Source organism: Ochotona curzoniae, unplaced genomic scaffold (assembly GCF_017591425.1).
Source record: "Ochotona curzoniae isolate NIBS_2020 unplaced genomic scaffold, NIBS_Ocur_1.0 contig_2688, whole genome shotgun sequence".
Lineage (NCBI taxonomy): Eukaryota > Metazoa > Chordata > Mammalia > Lagomorpha > Ochotonidae > Ochotona > Ochotona curzoniae.
The window spans coordinates 1486087-1506364 of NW_024465553.1; the positions used below are offsets into that span (position 1 = coordinate 1486087).

At 51.4% G+C, this 20278-nt stretch overlaps 1 protein-coding gene across 11 annotated transcripts in view; it reads right to left on the reverse strand.

Annotated features, from left to right (window-relative positions):
- PPP2R5C (protein phosphatase 2 regulatory subunit B'gamma) overlaps positions 1 to 20278 on the reverse strand; it is a 109036-nt gene that overhangs the window by 13208 nt on the left and 75550 nt on the right. For 9 of the 11 annotated variants that reach the window (XM_040975049.1, XM_040975050.1, XM_040975046.1 and 6 more), the window contains 3 exons: positions 18934 to 18987; positions 14883 to 15053; positions 3235 to 3362 (listed from right to left, as the gene is read on the reverse strand). In XM_040975049.1, the coding sequence (XP_040830983.1) occupies positions 3235 to 3362; positions 14883 to 15053; positions 18934 to 18987 (353 nt within the window). The remainder of the gene's footprint in view (positions 1 to 3234; positions 3363 to 14882; positions 15054 to 18933; positions 18988 to 20278) is intronic. The other 2 variants (XM_040975057.1, XM_040975056.1) reach the window with 1 other exon arrangement.

The following is a 20278-nucleotide window of genomic DNA, read 5'->3' on the forward strand; positions in this document are numbered from 1 at the left end:
TGGGCCCCTGCCTCAATGTGGGACACATGGATGACACTCCTGGCTTCAGCCTGGCTCAGTCCTGGCCACTGTGGCCATACAGCACATGGACCAGAGCATAGAAGACACCTTCTGTGTGCCTTGCCCTCTTTCTAGCTTTTTCAAACAAATAATGGACCTTACTGTTTTTCTTTAAGATTTTAGTTATTTTTGTTGGAAAGGCAGGTTTACAGAGAGAAGGACATCAAACAGAAAGGTGTTCCACCTGCTGATTCACTCCCCAAGTGGCCGCAATGGCTGGAGCTGAGCCAATCTGAAGCCAGGAATCAAGGGCTTCTTCTGGGTCTCCCATGCAGGTGCAGTGTTTCAAGGTTTTGAGCCATCTTTTACTGCTTTCCCAGGCCACAGGCAGGGAGCTGGATGGGAAGTGGAGCAGCCAGGACACAAACTGATGCCTTTATGGCATACTGGTGCTTGCAGGTGGAGGGTTAGTCATTGAGCCATTGCAGAGGCCCAAAACAAATACACCTTAACAAAAACAAACTTAGTTCTCAGGCTCTGACATATGTGGATCAGGAGGAAGGCCCGATTGCCCTGTCCCAGCTGAGCCCTAGATGGAGACTCCAGAGAGAATGGCAGGAAATCCACCCAGCAAAATCTACAGAGATGAAACAGTAATATAACCGCAGCTACAGAGCAAAGACAATGATAAAGCCTAACTCAGATTGTAACCACTGCTTAAAACACTCTCACGCCATCATAAAACTCTTACAATCTTTATAAAACAATTCTTCCTTATATTCATGTATTTGAACGAGTTATACAGACAGGGACACACACATATCTTTTGGTTAGTCCCCAGTAGCTGCAGTAGTAGTACCTGGGCCAGGCCAAAGCCGGGATGCAGGAGCCTCACCTGCCTCTGCTCACTGAGGAAGTAGCTCAAGGACCAGGGCCATCTTTCGCTGCTTTCCCAGGCCATCACCAGGGAGCCAGGACACATGCTAGTGTACCAAGCAGGACTCAGGTCTAACCATGCTGATTCTCACAGCAGGCTAAATCACACTGGGTCCTTTGTTACTATCTGTTGCATGTTACAAAGAACAGGTTGTACAGTGAATTAGACCCCTGCCTGCACAATGTCGCCAACCCCTTGGGTACCAAATTATGGCTCAGCTGCTTCACTTCCATTCAGCTCTCTCCCTGCTGCAGATGGGCCAAGTGCTTGGGCTCCTGCACCCATGTGGGAGACCTGGGTGAAGTTTCATGCTTTTGTTGTTGTGGCCATTAAAGGAGTGAACCAGTGGATGAAGATCTTTGTGTCTCCCCCTCTGTAACTCTTGCTTTTCAAATCAATCAATCAATCTTTAAGACAGAAAAGGCTGTTGGAAGTTGGTGCCCTCTTCACAACTCCTGCTCTTGTGCTGTTCGGGTGAGAGTGGCTGTTGCACTATCAGCGCCCAAGGTCTGCCCGACAGCCACAGGACAATGCCTTGCCTTGCATGTGCCGGAGCTTCTCAGCTTTCATCATTCCTCAGCCACATGAAGGTCACTGCAAGCACAGCCCCTTTCTACATAACATTATCGTAACCAGAACAACCCAAGGAAATGGTGGGTGCCAACACTACCTCTACTCTTCCAAAGAGATGGAGAAATGCCTGCAGCAATCTCCCACCTAGTCCTGAGAATCAGTCCCAGCAGAGCAGGAGCGGCACCAGAGCAGGAGTGGCTGACCCACTCTCACACCCGAAGCCTGGCCCAGAGTTCCAGGGCTCTAGGTGGGAAATGGCTGTCTGGCTGCTGCCCAGGGGCTAAATTCTGGAAGAGGATGTGCCAGCTGTAGTCTCCACGGGCACGGGAGGGCTGCAAGTGGCAGACCCTGCAGGCGAGGAACTGTGCTGCGGCCTAAACTGCCAGTCAGCACCATGGTTGCACAGTAGGCTGCCCAGTGCCTCTTGGGTCTGCATTTCTTGTCTGCGAGGCAAGGGAGAGAGCTGGACCCCAGAGCTCGGCTCCTCCGACCTCAAGTTCTTAATTGAATGTAACACACAGGAGCTAAATGAAGGATGGAGAAAGTCTCTGGCACTTGTACTCATCTAGATGACATAAACAGTGCACCTGGCACCGCGGCACAGGGCATAAGGCTGCCTCCTGAGATGCTAGCAACCCATACAGCTACAGCTTGAATACTGGCTGCTCCACTTCCCACCCAGCTCCCTTCTAGTATGTAGGGAAAGCAGCAGCACATGACCGAGACCCATGGGCCTCTGCACCCACAGCACAAACCTGGAAGAACCTCCTGGTTCCTGGTTTTGGTTTGTCCTTGCCCTGGCTATTGTGGCCATTTGGAGTCAGCCAGCAGATCAAAGACCTCTGAGTCTCTCTGTTACTCTTTCAAATAAAACAAAATAAATCTTCAAAAAACATTAAAATAAGGGCCCAGCATGGTAGCCTAACAGCTAAAGTCCTCGCCTTGCATGTGCCGGGATCCCACATGGGCGCCAGTTCGTGTCCTGGCGGCTCCACTTCCCACCCAGTTCCCTGCCTGTGGCCTGGGAAAGCAGTGGAGGACAGCCCGAAGCCTTGGGACCCTGCACCCGTGTGGGGAGACCCAGAAGTTCCTAGCTTCAGATTGGCTCAGCTCTGGCCACTGCGGCCACTTTGGGGAGTAAATCAGTGGACGGGAGATCTTTCTGTTTCTCCTTTTCTCTGTATACCTGCCTTCCCAATAAAGATAAATAAATCTTTCAAAAACACTAAAACAAGTAAAATAAGTTATTAATAAGACAAATCACATGGCCCATTATTAATTTCCCCTTTTAGGTCTCAGAGAACTGCTCAGTGGATGCATTTACGATACATTTATTCACAGCATTAAGTGAGAGACGAAGGCAAATATAGAGGCCCATATCTGATTCCTTAGGCTGTATTCAGATCACTTATTCTTCCCTCTTTCTAGGGGTGACATCACACTGCATGGGCTCCATACTTGGCTGCAGGGATGAGCCGTGTGAGCTTTTTCACTCATGGAGGGGGCTCAGGCTAAGGCCGTGGAGAAGCCGCAGGCACCTGGACCTGAGTCAGCCTGACGAAGTCAGGAGAGAAAACACCACAGGTGTGATGCTCACTGCCGCCTCACTTCTAAGTCAACTTCCACTTAAGAGGGACATCTTTGTTTCGTAGCTGCTATTTAAGATTTTGATTCTAATAAAAACATGTCAGCAAAACATGGAGCACTTGCTGGTTTTTGCTTACTTGTTCCAGTGGGTCTTGGAGTTGCGGTACAAGGATGGGAACATGATGGGCAGAATCTTGGCTGCGTTGTCACTGATCAGACTCATGATGTACTCATTATTCCAGTAGTACAGCGCTCGCTCCGCCACCTGCAAGACAGCAAATGCACAATGAGGTTGGGGGTGGCCACACTCAAATACACCGGACAAATATCTTGGAACCCGCAGCCAGGGTCAGCAAGTCCATTCATGTCACATGGGAGACACTAGGACCACTCCTACAAATTCTGGACTGTAACTCTGAAGAGCCTTTGACTACGAGGGCAATGGTTTCCTGTACACCAAGAAACCAAGACCACTGTTCTGCTTCCCATTTACCCCTGAACATCATCCTGGAGCCCATCATCCACCTGGCAGGCCCTCCCCTGCATCGTGTGGCCATCTCACGTGTGGCAGCAGCATCTGACAGGTCCTTGTCTTCTGAGGCTTACACTCTGATGTGGAAACACACCGTAAATGACAGCAGGAGAGGTGGGCGGTGCAGTGTTGGGAGGTGACATTGGGGCCAGCTGCAGTGGGAGCTCAGTCCAGCAAGTGTGCGCTGTATAACAGCCCTGCCAGAGGCAGCTCTCCCTCCTCCCAAGTGCAAGCCCAAAACACCTTGAGCAGGGGAGGGGACATTTACTTCTATGTTTTTCTTTGAAAGGCAGACTCAATTGCCACTGCCCTTGATTGTCAGGACTACACCGAGTCAGCTAGGCTCTGGACTGTAATCCCTGTCTCCAGTGTGGGAGGCAAGAAGCCTGCCTTGGAGGGTGTATGCTGGCGGGAAGCTGCAGGAGAGCTGGGACGTGGGCATTATGCTACGGGATGCATGTCCTAACTGATGTCTTCACCAACAGCCAATGCCAACTTAATAAAACATCTCTGGGTCCACTGCATCAGCTTAACGGCTAAATCCTCATTTTGCAAATGCCAGGATCCCATATAGGCACTGGCTAGTGTCCCAGTGCCATTTCCCATCCAGCTCCTTGCTTGTGGCCTGGGAAAGCAGTGGAAGATGATCCACAAATATGGCCACAAATATATATGGGGGTAATATATTCAATATATTTAAAAATAAATTAGAAAATACCTATTTAAACCAAGACTACAAACAACTCAGCAAGACATGACCCAATTAGAAAATAGGCAAGTGATACAAATAGATGCTTTACAGAAGAACAAACTTCAATGGAGAACAAATTTATGAAAAAAATGCTCAAGGTTAAGGTCCTGGTGTGTTGGTTCAACTGGCTAAGCTGTCTCCTGCAAGCACCAGCATCCGATATGAACGCTCATTCATGTTCTGGCTGCCCACTTCTCATCCAGCTCGCTGCCTGTGGCCTGGGAAAGTAGCACAGGACGGCCCAAAGCCTTGGGGCTCAGCACCCATGTGGGAGACCTGGAGAAGCTCTTGGCTCCTGGCTTCGGATCAGCTCAGCTTTGGCTGTTGTGGTCACTTGGGGAGTGAGCCAGTGGATGAAAGATCTTTGTCTCTGTCTTCCATTCTCTGCCTCTCCAATAAAAATAAATTCTTCAAAAAAAAAAAAAAAAAACCAGAAAAGAAAGAAAAAACACTCAACGTCACTGGCTAACCAGGAACACAAATCAAGCAATAAGGTATCTTAGCCCTTTATAAAGAAAATAATACAACAAACAGATGCTGGCCAAATATGGGCGGGATGTTCACCCGCCACGTGTGAGGACAGGGTGTGCACGCTGTCTGTGATAGGGAGCAGTGCTGCAAGAGACAGAGCTAGGCTCTGACCAGCCAGCCGACTGCCAGGCACCCACGGCAAGGAAATCAAGCCAGTACACCAAGACAGAGCACTGCGCCGCTCACAACAATCACCACCAGAGGGTGGTGACACAGTGTGGGGAAACACGTGACAGGACACTCCTCAGTGTCCCTTCAGTGAGGAGGGAAGGCACCCTGTCCTTCCCAGGCACAAGGGAGGGGCAGGTGGACGTTGTGTTCAATGATATCAGCTAGGTATAGGACAAATGCTGCATGGACTCATGGGTGGGAGCCAGGAAAGACCATCTCAACACAGAGCAGTGTGAGCAGAGGTGGAGGGGGAGGGGCTGCTGCAGATCCTAACGATCCCAAACACAGTGATGAGCCCCTCAAGAGCAAGGCCGCACGGCGCCAGCACACGCACTGCTCCTCACATCCCGACTTGATCACTCTATACCGTGTACCTGTTTTGGGTTATCACACCACAAACCAAATGCCCATTACTGAAATTGGATGCTTAATGTTTTAGATTTTTTTCTTCAGTTCTAAATATCAGCCTTAAAAAAATTTTTTTTTTTAATTTACTTTTTATGTGAAAGGCGAATATACAGAGAGAGAAGCAACAGAAGATCGTCTGTCCTACGGTTCACTCCCTAAGTGGTCGCCACGGCTGGAGCTGAGCCAATCTGAAGCCAAGGGCCAGGAGCTTCTTCTAGGTCTCCCACACGGGTGCAGTGTCCCAAGGCTTTGGCCTATCCTTGACTACTTTCCCAGGCCACAGGCAGGGAGCTGAATGGGAAGCAGTGTTGCTGGGATTAGAACCGGCACCCATATGAGATCCCAGCCTTTCAAGGTGAAGACTTTAGCTGCTATATTATCATGCTGAACCCTAAACATTAGCCTTTTCTTTTTTCTTCTCTTTTCTTTTTTTTGGTGGGAGGATGCCAGACCAGCCTCAGGTGCATGTGTTTGCAAATTATTCTGGAATGTTCTTTGTGACCTGTCTCTGAAAGGGCAGGGGGCAGGTACCATGTGGAGGAGGCAAGGCGGCAGTGAGGGGTGGGATGAAGCTGGGCTGTCCTTGGAGCATCCAACATGGCAGTCAGGAGAATGCCTCAGGGTCCCAGCTTACCCCGGTCTTGGGAGCCCCTGGAGGTAAGGCCTCGAGTCACCCAGAGCAGTGTGGTAGCACAGGCCTGTGCCGGCCCCTGGTCTACCTGACTTCTTTCCCGATTCTCCTGCCATGTGCTTTTACTCACAGCGAGGTCTGACCATGTCCCTGGTCATGGCCTTCTGCGTGTGTGCCCAAGGGAGAGGCTGGGTGCCCTGGCTGAGCCCTAGGGCACTGGTTCCCACGGTTTCTAGCACACTCTTCTCTGCTCCTGTTGACCAATACAAGCTCCCTCCCAGTTCCTAATGTGGGAGCTCTGATACTCGACCCCAAGACCTTGCTTCGCCACAGCAGAGGAGGTGACAGAGCTGTTTCCTCCCACCCACCCTTCAGACAAATCTGGCCCTTGGGGCCCCTATCCCACATTGGCGGCACCTGTCAGTTCCTTGTTGTGATTTCCTGTCTGGGTTCTGTGCGTGACGACAACCTCCTTCTGTCACTGTGCTGACAGGCTGAGGGGCCGCAGCCATCTCTGCAGTGAGGTGTAGTGTAACCAACTCCCGGCAGGCGGGGCTTTGCTCACGTCCTGTCTGTGCTGTCTCGGTCACGGTTAGAGTCCAGCACGCCGGCTCAGGATGTGAGAGGATGGCTGGCTGGAGGTGGAGGGAGGCCAGCAGGCTGGTCATGCTCAGGAAAGGCCAGGATTTCAACTGAAGTAGGAATTTGGCAGTGACAAAAACCTGAGCCACTCTAGACGGGTGAAGCAGCAGATGCATTTATCTGATGTCGGCAATGACCAGCTTATGAGGAGAGAGTCTTTACATCCGGAGGCTTCCATCCTGTCACCTGCTGCCTACTAAGGTTTGGATTTGGGAGTGTACCAGGGCCAAGTCAAAGGAACTATCGTTAGTGACTCCTGCAGAGAAACATGTTTTCTGGGATGGGGACAGAGTTCAAGTGTATCCTGCAGGTTACAAATTTTAGCATCTCAACCTTGAGGTACCAGTGTGGTAAAAATATGGATTTTTTTTACCTCCCACTTACGCACGAGGCAAAACACAAGCAGCTGACAGCGTTCACTCCTGCTGTATACACTCCTGCTGTATACACTCCTGCTGCACACACTCCTGCTGTACACACTCCTGCTGTATACACTCCTGCTGTATACACTCCTGCTGCACACACTCCTGCTGTATACACTCCTGCTGTATACACTCCTGCTGCACACACTCCTGCTGCACACACTCCTGCTGCACACACTCCTGCTGTATACACTCCTGCTGTATACACTCCTGCTGTATACACTCCTGCTGCACACACTCCTGCTGCACACACTCCTGCTGCACACACTCCTGCTGTATACACTCCTGCTGTACACACTCCTGCTGTATACACTCCTGCTGTATACACTCCTGCTGCACACACTCCTGCTGTACACACTCCTGCTGTATACACTCCTGCTGCACACACTCCTGCTGTATACACTCCTGCTGTATACACTCCTGCTGCACACACTCCTGCTGCACACACTCCTGCTGCATACACTCCTGCTGTATACACTCCTGCTGTATACACTCCTGCTGCACACACTCCTGCTGTATACACTCCTGCTGCACACACTCCTGCTGCACACACTCCTGCTGCATACACTCCTGCTGCACACACTCCTGCTGTACACACTCCTGCTGCACACACTCCTGCTGTATACACTCCTGCTGCACACACTCCTGCTGCACACACTCCTGCTGCACACACTCCTGCTGCACACACTCCTGCTGCACACACTCCTGCTGCACACACTCCTGCTGTACACACTCCTGCTGCACACACTCCTGCTGTATACACTCCTGCTGTATACACTCCTGCTGCATACACTCCTGCTGCACACACTCCTGCTGCACACACTCCTGCTGCACACACTCCTGCTGTATACACTCCTGCTGCATACACTCCTGCTGCACACACTCCTGCTGAACACACTCATGCTGTATACACTCCTGCTGCACACACTCCTGCTGCATACACTTCTGCTGTATACACTCCTGCTGTATACACTCCTGCTGTATACACTCCTGCTGTATACACTCCTGCTGTATACACTCCTGCTGCACACACTCCTGCTGCACACACTCCTGCTGTACACACTCCTGCTGCACACACTCCTGCTGCACACACTCCTGCTGTACACACTCCTGCTGCACACACTCCTGCTGCACACACTCCTGCTGCACACACTCCTGCTGTATACACTCCTGCTGTATACACTCCTGCTGCACACACTCCTGCTGTATACACTCCTGCTGCACACACTCCTGCTGCATACACTCCTGCTGCACACACTCCTGCTGTATACACTCCTGCTGTATACACTCCTGCTGTATACACTCCTGCTGTATACACTCCTGCTGCACACACTCCTGCTGCACACACTCCTGCTGCACACACTCCTGCTGTATACACTCCTGCTGCACACACTCCTGCTGTATACACTCCTGCTGCACACACTCCTGCTGCACACACTCCTGCTGCACACACTCCTGCTGTATACACTCCTGCTGTATACACTCCTGCTGCACACACTCCTGCTGCACACACTCCTGCTGTATACACTCCTGCTGTATACACTCCTGCTGCACACACTCCTGCTGCACACACTCCTGCTGCACACACTCCTGCTGTATACACTCCTGCTGCACACACTCCTGCTGCACACACTCCTGCTGTATACACTCCTGCTGTATACACTCCTGCTGCACACACTCCTGCTGCACACACTCCTGCTGCATACACTCCTGCTGCACACACTCCTGCTGTATACACTCCTGCTGTATACACTCCTGCTGTATACACTCCTGCTGCACACACTCCTGCTGCACACACTCCTGCTGCACACACTCCTGCTGCACACACTCCTGCTGCACACACTCCTGCTGCACACACTCCTGCTGTATACACTCCTGCTGCACACACTCCTGCTGCATACACTCCTGCTGCACACACTCCTGCTGTACACACTCCTGCTGTACACACTCCTGCTGTATACACTCCTGCTGTACACACTCCTGCTGTATACACTCCTGCTGCACACACTCCTGCTGTACACACTCCTGCTGCACACACTCCTGCTGCACACACTCCTGCTGCACACACTCCTGCTGTACACACTCCTGCTGTATACACTCCTGCTGCACACACTCCTGCTGTATACACTCCTGCTGCACACACTCCTGCTGTATACACTCCTGCTGCACACACTCCTGCTGTATACACTCCTGCTGTACACACTCCTGCTGTATACACTCCTGCTGTATACACTCCTGCTGCACACACTCCTGCTGCATACACTCCTGCTGTATACACTCCTGCTGCACACACTCCTGCTGTATACACTCCTGCTGCACACACTCCTGCTGCACACACTCCTGCTGCATACACTCCTGCTGTATACACTCCTGCTGCACACACTCCTGCTGCATACACTCCTGCTGCACACACTCCTGCTGTATACACTCCTGCTGTACACACTCCTGCTGCACACACTCCTGCTGTACACACTCCTGCTGCACACACTCCTGCTGTATACACTCCTGCTGCACACACTCCTGCTGTATACACTCCTGCTGTATACACTCCTGCTGCACACACTCCTGCTGCACACACTCCTGCTGTATACACTCCTGCTGTATACACTCCTGCTGTATACACTCCTGCTGCACACACTCCTGCTGCACACACTCCTGCTGTATACACTCCTGCTGCACACACTCCTGCTGCACACACTCCTGCTGCACACACTCCTGCTGCACACACTCCTGCTGCACACACTCCTGCTGTATACACTCCTGCTGCACACACTCCTGCTGCATACACTCCTGCTGCACACACTCCTGCTGTATACACTCCTGCTGCACACACTCCTGCTGTATACACTCCTGCTGTATACACTCCTGCTGCACACACTCCTGCTGCACACACTCCTGCTGTATACACTCCTGCTGAACACACTCCTGCTGCACACACTCCTGCTGCACACACTCCTGCTGTACACACTCCTGCTGTATACACTCCTGCTGTATACACTCCTGCTGCACACACTCCTGCTGTATACACTCCTGCTGTACACACTCCTGCTGTATACACTCCTGCTGTATACACTCCTGCTGTATACACTCCTGCTGCACACACTCCTGCTGCACACACTCCTGCTGTACACACTCCTGCTGTATACACTCCTGCTGCATACACTCCTGCTGCACACACTCCTGCTGTACACACTCCTGCTGTATACACTCCTGCTGTATACACTCCTGCTGCACACACTCCTGCTGTATACACTCCTGCTGTATACACTCCTGCTGCACACACTCCTGCTGCACACACTCCTGCTGTATACACTCCTGCTGTATACACTCCTGCTGTATACACTCCTGCTGCACACACTCCTGCTGCACACACTCCTGCTGCACACACTCCTGCTGCACACACTCCTGCTGTACACACTCCTGCTGTATACACTCCTGCTGTATACACTCCTGCTGCACACACTCCTGCTGTACACACTCCTGCTGTATACACTCCTGCTGCACACACTCCTGCTGTATACACTCCTGCTGTATACACTCCTGCTGCACACACTCCTGCTGCACACACTCCTGCTGCATACACTCCTGCTGTATACACTCCTGCTGTATACACTCCTGCTGCACACACTCCTGCTGTATACACTCCTGCTGCACACACTCCTGCTGCACACACTCCTGCTGCATACACTCCTGCTGCACACACTCCTGCTGTACACACTCCTGCTGCACACACTCCTGCTGTATACACTCCTGCTGCACACACTCCTGCTGCACACACTCCTGCTGCACACACTCCTGCTGCACACACTCCTGCTGCACACACTCCTGCTGTACACACTCCTGCTGCACACACTCCTGCTGTATACACTCCTGCTGTATACACTCCTGCTGCATACACTCCTGCTGCACACACTCCTGCTGCACACACTCCTGCTGCACACACTCCTGCTGTATACACTCCTGCTGCATACACTCCTGCTGCACACACTCCTGCTGAACACACTCATGCTGTATACACTCCTGCTGCACACACTCCTGCTGCATACACTTCTGCTGTATACACTCCTGCTGTATACACTCCTGCTGTATACACTCCTGCTGTATACACTCCTGCTGCACACACTCCTGCTGCACACACTCCTGCTGTACACACTCCTGCTGCACACACTCCTGCTGCACACACTCCTGCTGTACACACTCCTGCTGCACACACTCCTGCTGCACACACTCCTGCTGCACACACTCCTGCTGTATACACTCCTGCTGTATACACTCCTGCTGCACACACTCCTGCTGTATACACTCCTGCTGCACACACTCCTGCTGCATACACTCCTGCTGCACACACTCCTGCTGTATACACTCCTGCTGTATACACTCCTGCTGTATACACTCCTGCTGTATACACTCCTGCTGCACACACTCCTGCTGCACACACTCCTGCTGCACACACTCCTGCTGTATACACTCCTGCTGCACACACTCCTGCTGTATACACTCCTGCTGCACACACTCCTGCTGCACACACTCCTGCTGCACACACTCCTGCTGCACACACTCCTGCTGTATACACTCCTGCTGCATACACTCCTGCTGCACACACTCCTGCTGCACACACTCCTGCTGTATACACTCCTGCTGTATACACTCCTGCTGCACACACTCCTGCTGCACACACTCCTGCTGCACACACTCCTGCTGTATACACTCCTGCTGCACACACTCCTGCTGCACACACTCCTGCTGTATACACTCCTGCTGTATACACTCCTGCTGCACACACTCCTGCTGCACACACTCCTGCTGCATACACTCCTGCTGCACACACTCCTGCTGTATACACTCCTGCTGTATACACTCCTGCTGTATACACTCCTGCTGCACACACTCCTGCTGCACACACTCCTGCTGCACACACTCCTGCTGCACACACTCCTGCTGCACACACTCCTGCTGTATACACTCCTGCTGCACACACTCCTGCTGCATACACTCCTGCTGCACACACTCCTGCTGTATACACTCCTGCTGTACACACTCCTGCTGTATACACTCCTGCTGTACACACTCCTGCTGTATACACTCCTGCTGCACACACTCCTGCTGTACACACTCCTGCTGCACACACTCCTGCTGCACACACTCCTGCTGCACACACTCCTGCTGTACACACTCCTGCTGTATACACTCCTGCTGCACACACTCCTGCTGTATACACTCCTGCTGCACACACTCCTGCTGTATACACTCCTGCTGCACACACTCCTGCTGTATACACTCCTGCTGTACACACTCCTGCTGTATACACTCCTGCTGTATACACTCCTGCTGCACACACTCCTGCTGCATACACTCCTGCTGTATACACTCCTGCTGCACACACTCCTGCTGTATACACTCCTGCTGCACACACTCCTGCTGCATACACTCCTGCTGTATACACTCCTGCTGCACACACTCCTGCTGCATACACTCCTGCTGCACACACTCCTGCTGTATACACTCCTGCTGCACACACTCCTGCTGCACACACTCCTGCTGTACACACTCCTGCTGCACACACTCCTGCTGTATACACTCCTGCTGCACACACTCCTGCTGTATACACTCCTGCTGTATACACTCCTGCTGCACACACTCCTGCTGCACACACTCCTGCTGTATACACTCCTGCTGTATACACTCCTGCTGTATACACTCCTGCTGCACACACTCCTGCTGCACACACTCCTGCTGCACACACTCCTGCTGTATACACTCCTGCTGCACACACTCCTGCTGCACACACTCCTGCTGCACACACTCCTGCTGCACACACTCCTGCTGTATACACTCCTGCTGCACACACTCCTGCTGCATACACTCCTGCTGCACACACTCCTGCTGTATACACTCCTGCTGCACACACTCCTGCTGTATACACTCCTGCTGTATACACTCCTGCTGCACACACTCCTGCTGCACACACTCCTGCTGTATACACTCCTGCTGTATACACTCCTGCTGAACACACTCCTGCTGCACACACTCCTGCTGCACACACTCCTGCTGCACACACTCCTGCTGTATACACTCCTGCTGTATACACTCCTGCTGCACACACTCCTGCTGTACACACTCCTGCTGTACACACTCCTGCTGTATACACTCCTGCTGTATACACTCCTGCTGTATACACTCCTGCTGCACACACTCCTGCTGCACACACTCCTGCTGTACACACTCCTGCTGTATACACTCCTGCTGCATACACTCCTGCTGCACACACTCCTGCTGTACACACTCCTGCTGCACACACTCCTGCTGCACACACTCCTGCTGTATACACTCCTGCTGCACACACTCCTGCTGCACACACTCCTGCTGCACACACTCCTGCTGTATACACTCCTGCTGCACACACTCCTGCTGTATACACTCCTGCTGCACACACTCCTGCTGCACACACTCCTGCTGTATACACTCCTGCTGCACACACTCCTGCTGTATACACTCCTGCTGCACACACTCCTGCTGCATACACTCCTGCTGTATACACTCCTGCTGCACACACTCCTGCTGCACACACTCCTGCTGCACACACTCCTGCTGCATACACTCCTGCTGTACACACTCCTGCTGTATACACTCCTGCTGCACACACTCCTGCTGTATACACTCCTGCTGCACACACTCCTGCTGTATACACTCCTGCTGCACACACTCCTGCTGTATACACTCCTGCTGTATACACTCCTGCTGCACACACTCCTGCTGCACACACTCCTGCTGTATACACTCCTGCTGTATACACTCCTGCTGCATACACTCCTGCACACACTCCTGCTGTATACACTCCTGCTGTACACACTCCTGCTGTACACACTCCTGCTGTATACACTCCTGCTGCACACACTCCTGCTGTATACACTCCTGCTGCACACACTCCTGCTGTATACACTCCTGCTGCATACACTCCTGCTGCACACACTCCTGCTGTATACACTCCTGCTGTACACACTCCTGCTGTATACACTCCTGCTGTACACACTCCTGCTGTATACACTCCTGCTGTACACACTCCTGCTGCACACACTCCTGCTGCACACACTCCTGCTGTACACACTCCTGCTGCACACACTCCTGCTGCACACACTCCTGCTGTACACTCCTGCTGTATACACTCCTGCTGTATACACTCCTGCTGCACACACTCCTGCTGCACACACTCCTGCTGTATACACTCCTGCTGCACACACTCCTGCTGCACACACTCCTGCTGCACACACTCCTGCTGTATACACTCCTGCTGTATACACTCCTGCTGCACACACTCCTGCTGTATACACTCCTGCTGCACACACTCCTGCTGTATACACTCCTGCTGTATACACTCCTGCTGCATACACTCCTGCTGCACACACTCCTGCTGCACACACTCCTGCTGCACACACTCCTGCTGTATACACTCCTGCTGTATACACTCCTGCTGCACACACTCCTGCTGTATACACTCCTGCTGCACACACTCCTGCTGTATACACTCCTGCTGTACACACTCCTGCTGTATACACTCCTGCTGTACACTCTCCTGCTGTATACACTCCTGCTGCACACACTCCTGCTGTATACACTCCTGCTGTATACACTCCTGCTGTATACACTCCTGCTATACACACTCCAGGACCACCTGCCCTCCCTGCCCGAGTCCCGCCTACCTGGAAGTGTGGGCTGGAGACGCACTTGGCTAACTGTCGGAAAAGAGGCTCCATGATTTTCACAAACTCGGATGGCTCAATTACGTCTAAAATTTCTTCTAATTCATTTAAGAACATGACTTCTTTTGGACTGTGAGTCTTTGGCCAATATTTGAGGAGTGCCATTACCACCTATGAAAGAGAGTACACAAGAGGTGACGCCCTGGCCATGTCCCCAGCACAGAGCATCTGAATAAGACCAACAGGGAGCAGCAATTAGTATAGCTGCAAAAGTAGAAGTGTAGGCAAAGTTGTATGTGCTCCAGAGTCACATGTCCCACTCTCTCTGAAGAGCCAATGATGTCACTGTCAGCTCCTTAAAAACAAGTGTGTGCATACACACGCACAATCAGGAGAGGAACAGTGAGGAACACACGATGTCTTCTGGGAAGCAGGTCACATCTTCACTGAGCGCCACTCAGTTCAGGAGCGGACTGCGCTCAGTGGGGTAGTGAAAGCTCCGAGACCCACAATGTCCAAGCTGCTGCCTTCACTGACCAGCTGGGGAGGACAGAATCTTAACATGCTTCATATCTGTGTGAACTACTGGAAAGATGCTGCCTGGACACACTTGTACACATCATGTATGCTGTTAATCATGAGAAAATACATTTAAGAATGACACAACTGGAGCACCCACAGGCGCTGCACTGGCTCACACATGCACACCTTCTGGGTGAGTCAGTAGTGTGCGGCACAGTGGGGACCTCCCACCTCTCTTATTTGAGCTGCCAACTCCCTTACAGCCTATATCAGACCACGGGGGGTTCTGGGTGCGGTGTTCTCTGCCCAAGACAAACAGCTAGCAAGGGAGTCCAGGATGGCCTTCTCTGCGGCAGCTTCAGGATGTCTGACTGAGAGAGGAGTTAGACTGGGTAGTAGGCAGTTAAGTTAAATTTTAATCATTATTATTTTTGGTATTTCTAATCTATATTATATTCAAAAGCTCAATGTTTCACTAAGTAAAGAGTTTGACAAATAAGAAAATAAAAACACCCTTCTAGATTAGCAGGAATTCTGGAAGGGCTAAGGAAAAACATGCCTACTTTCCTCACACAATCTTGTATGTCTAAGCAGAGTCTAAGGGGGGATGGCATTCCCCACATGGTGCTCTGGAGCTGCGGTTCTCGGCCTCTGGTGCACAGAAGACCTCCAAGCAGACAGAGGACGTAGGGTGTGGTCACCATGGGAGAAAATGAGACCAAATGGCACACAAACCACACAACAGGGCCTGGGACTGCACCCTTATTGGAGTCGCTGGCTCTAGAACCTCTGGAAGGACAGTCAGGGGCACGTGGTAGGACAATGCTCTCTTTCAGGGGCTGGCAGGGCTGACACAATCCCTGCATGCTTGGGCTCAGATGGGAGTGTGTGTTTGCTGGGGGAGACGCACATAGGGCATTCGGCACAGCACGTAGGGACATGAGCTCCATGTGGGACAGAATGGTACGAGACCTGGTGCCTCCAGCCACCTGTTACACTCTGGCAGGTATCAAGTGGCGGCTCAAGGACGTGGGCAATGCAGATTGAGCTCCAGGCTCTTGGCTCCAGTCTGGGTCAGCCCTGGCTGTCACGGGAATCTGGAGACAAAATTAGCAGATGGAAGATTTCAATCTGTTTGTCAACATTCCTGTCTTGCTCTGGCTTTCAATTAAAAGTTTAAAAAAGAAGAAAAAATCTTACTAAGAGGGAGAAGAAGAGTGAGGTGGGCCAGTAGACGCTCTGCTTGGCCCTGGGAGGGTGCTGCACAAAGACCACTGGGCGCTGAACAGACAGAGGCAACCCTCTCGCCTTCCTGGCTTCAGGCCTCAGTTGAGGGAGACTAGATTCTTCATATGGGCTCAGTGGGCTTCCCTGAAACAGTGGAAAACTGATACTTTTTCTATTCTTAGAGCAACTTGTCAAAGTTCATTCAAATGTCTCAACTAGCATCTGACGCTCTTTACTTTGTTGCTAATAAAAACAACCCAACTAACACAATGGATAAGAGATTTTTCAAAGGGAACCAGAAAGACCTGGTGCGATGGCTCAGTGGTTAAATCCTTGCCTTGCAAGCGCCTGGATCCTATACAGGTGCCCATTCATGTCCCGGCTGCTCCACTTCCCATCCAGCTCCTTGCATGTGGCCTGGGAAAGCAGTCGAGGATGGCCCAAAGCTTGGGACCCTGCACCTGTGTGGGAGATCTAAAAGAAGCTCCTGGCTTCTGGCTTTGAATCAGCTCAGATTCAGCCATTGTGGCCACTTGGGGAGTGAACCAGTGGATGGAAGATCTTTCTGTCTGTCTCTGTAAATCTGAACTGCTTTTCCAATAAATATCAATAAATCTTTAAAAAAGGAAAAAAAGACGATGACCTGTCTGCTCTACACATTGCTGCTGCCATGGGAAACAGGATGTGCAAAAAAGGCCTGAGTTGAGCCCTCCCACTCTGGGTAGGTGGAAGGAGCAGAAGCCAGGAGCCTCAACAGGTGCGAGCATGAGGGCACCCATGTTCACCATAGCACTAACTCTGATAAATCAGGTATAAAAGGAGAACTATTTCTAATTCCATTGGCAGGAGGCATCTCAAGCAGTCACATTAGTAGGACTAGCATGTTGGCTCAACTGGCTAATCTTCCTCCTCCATCCACGTTTTGGGTTCCCATATGGGCTCTAGTTTATGTTCCAGCTGCTCCATTTCTCATCCAGCTTCCTGCCTGTGGCCTGGGAAAGCAGTCGAGGACAGCCCAAAGCCTTGGGACCCTGCACCCACGTGGGAGACCTGGAGGAAGCTCCTGGTTTTAGATTAGGTTGGCTCAGCCCTGGCCATTGCAGCCATTTGGGGAGTGAACCAGCAGATGGAAGAGCTTTCTGTCTCTTCTTCTCTATCTTTCCAATGCAAATAAACAAAATCTTAAGAAAATAAAAGTTCCAGAACAGTGAAATAATAATAATAGTAAAAAGAAACACTCCAGAGCTCGTGCTGACCATATGAGGACATCCTGATCTTGCAGCTATCTACAAAACAAAGGCGGTCACTCCTTCTAGAAGGTGGATCACAGGTGAGAGAGGAAGCCGTTCACAGCGCTGCCGGGGAGGACTGGAGACGTGTGGGAGCAGAGGGGGACTGCATGGTGCCATGCACTGTGCGTTTGTATTTTATCACCATTAAAAAATAATGTAATCACCAACAACCTCTGAATTGTACAATTTAAATGGATGGATTATAATATGATATGTGAATTGTGACTCAAGTTCAGAAAGTGTGTTTATGTTGAATTTATCTGGATAATAAGATGCTGGACTCTATACTTGCAATGAAAGAATCTTGACTGAATTTGAACTGTAATACTGCAACAAGGTGGAGGAATCCACCATGCGGGGACAGTATGGAGAGGGGTTGGGGGAATCCCAGAGCCTATGAGACAGTGTCACATATTGCAATGTAATTAATAAACATACTTAAACTCTTCTAAAAAAAAAAAAACCCAGTGTGTTTAAACACCTGATTTGGTTAACTTATGCTACAAAAAAGCTTTTCAATGGTTTTTTAAAAAAGATAAAGTGCTAAGAAAATTAGAAATGGATCCCTTGAGTGGTAGGCACCTAACGTTTATGACTCAGTGATGGTGCAACTGTTAGAGCCCAAGGGGTGAGAACAGAGGCAGCAGAGCCTCCCTCGGGCTGCACGTGACCTGGGAGCTTCCTCTAGCTGAAGGCGCACACACCACAGGGTGGACCTGCATCCTACTCCCGCAGGAGGCATTCACCTGTTGTGTTCAAGGAGCAAAATGTGGGAGAGGGGAAGGTGCAATGTCAGCGCACAGAGGAAGCACTGCACTCAGGGAGAGCAGAGCGAGAGGGCTGCCTGCGCACCCCAGCACAGACTGGCGCCTGGCTGCAGAGGAACGGCCTGTCTGAATGCTATTTGGCAAGGCAGATGGCACACGGTGTTCACAAGGGGGCAACACACACACACATTACAAAAGCACCCACCAGTCGGGGCCCCAGGCAGGGAGAGAACGGGTGCTTACCGGCTCAGTGAGGGTGCTGTCCTTTTCTAGAAACTGCACAACACAGTAGGCCAGCTGGAAGAAGGCAGAGCAAGAGCATTAGTGCTTTCTGTCTATACAGAAACATGGCTGTTTCTTCTGGAACCGCTGCAGCACGCTTCCCACGGCAAGATGCTGCCCCAGAGTAAGCCCTCTGTGGCCTGGCGGCGCCCCAGGAGACTGCTGGGTCCAGCCTCAGGATGGGATCCCAGGGCTGATGCTCAAAGGTGGTTCCCTGCTAACTGGTGATAGACAGCTAAGAACCAAACAGAATGGGACACACTGATTAGATCAGTGCCAGTGTCAAGCCAAACCAATGTGATGGAGTTTTCTGCTGGAGACTACAGTGAACTTTTCATCCAACAGCTGGAAGAGAACAATTATAATCTGGCTGGATGCAGAAATAGTACCTGTTGGTGCCCCCAGAGACGGTGTGTCTAATGTTTCCCAGGAGGCCAGAGTCATCGGGATCTACTGCAGGAAACACTTTCTGGAATTTATCATTTATCCCTTGTTGCAGTCTCACACGGGAGTGCTAGGCACTCTGGAATGTACACTGTGGCCATCCTGCTGGCACTGGTCTGGGAACAGCTGCAGGTGGGCAGAGGCTGGCGTCCCCTCACCTTTCATCAGCCACGCTCCACCTGCACCCAGGAAAGGAGGGCCAAGCCTCCCAGATAAACGAAGCCTACCCCCCAGTGCGCAGCCATGCTGGCCAGCAGCCCCACCCCCAGCCCAGCCCAGCTTCTCCCGTCAGGATGCAGTGCTTGCTCTCTGCCTCTGGCTCCTGACTCCACTTTCTGCAAATGACACACAACGGAAGGCGGAAGTGGTGGCTACAATAATCATATTTCTGTCACTCACTTGGGAGGCCTGGGTTGAGACCCAGCTCCCATCTTCAGTCCTGGCCACTGCAGGCATTTGGGGAGTGAACAAGCAGATAGAGGCTTTCTTCCATTCTCTCTCAAAAAAAGAAAAATCCATTGTTTTTTAAACATTTCCATTTATCTGAGAGTTCGACAAGTGCACACACACAGAGGGGGAGCGAGAGAGTGGTCAATCTGCCACCCATTGGGTCACACCTCAAGTGTTTCCAGCAGCCAGAAGCGGGTGAGGCCGAGTCAGGCATGTGGAACTCCTGAGTCTTCCGTGGCAGCAACAGAAACAGCTGTGTCAGACCAGCTGCAGCCCCTGAGGGTGCATGTTAGCAGGAAGCTGAATTTTTAAGATTTTTTTTTTTATTGGAAAGTCAGATATACAGACAGGAGGAAAGACAGAAATCAAACAAAATTATTTATTTGAAGAAGGGGAGGGAGGGAGGAAGGGA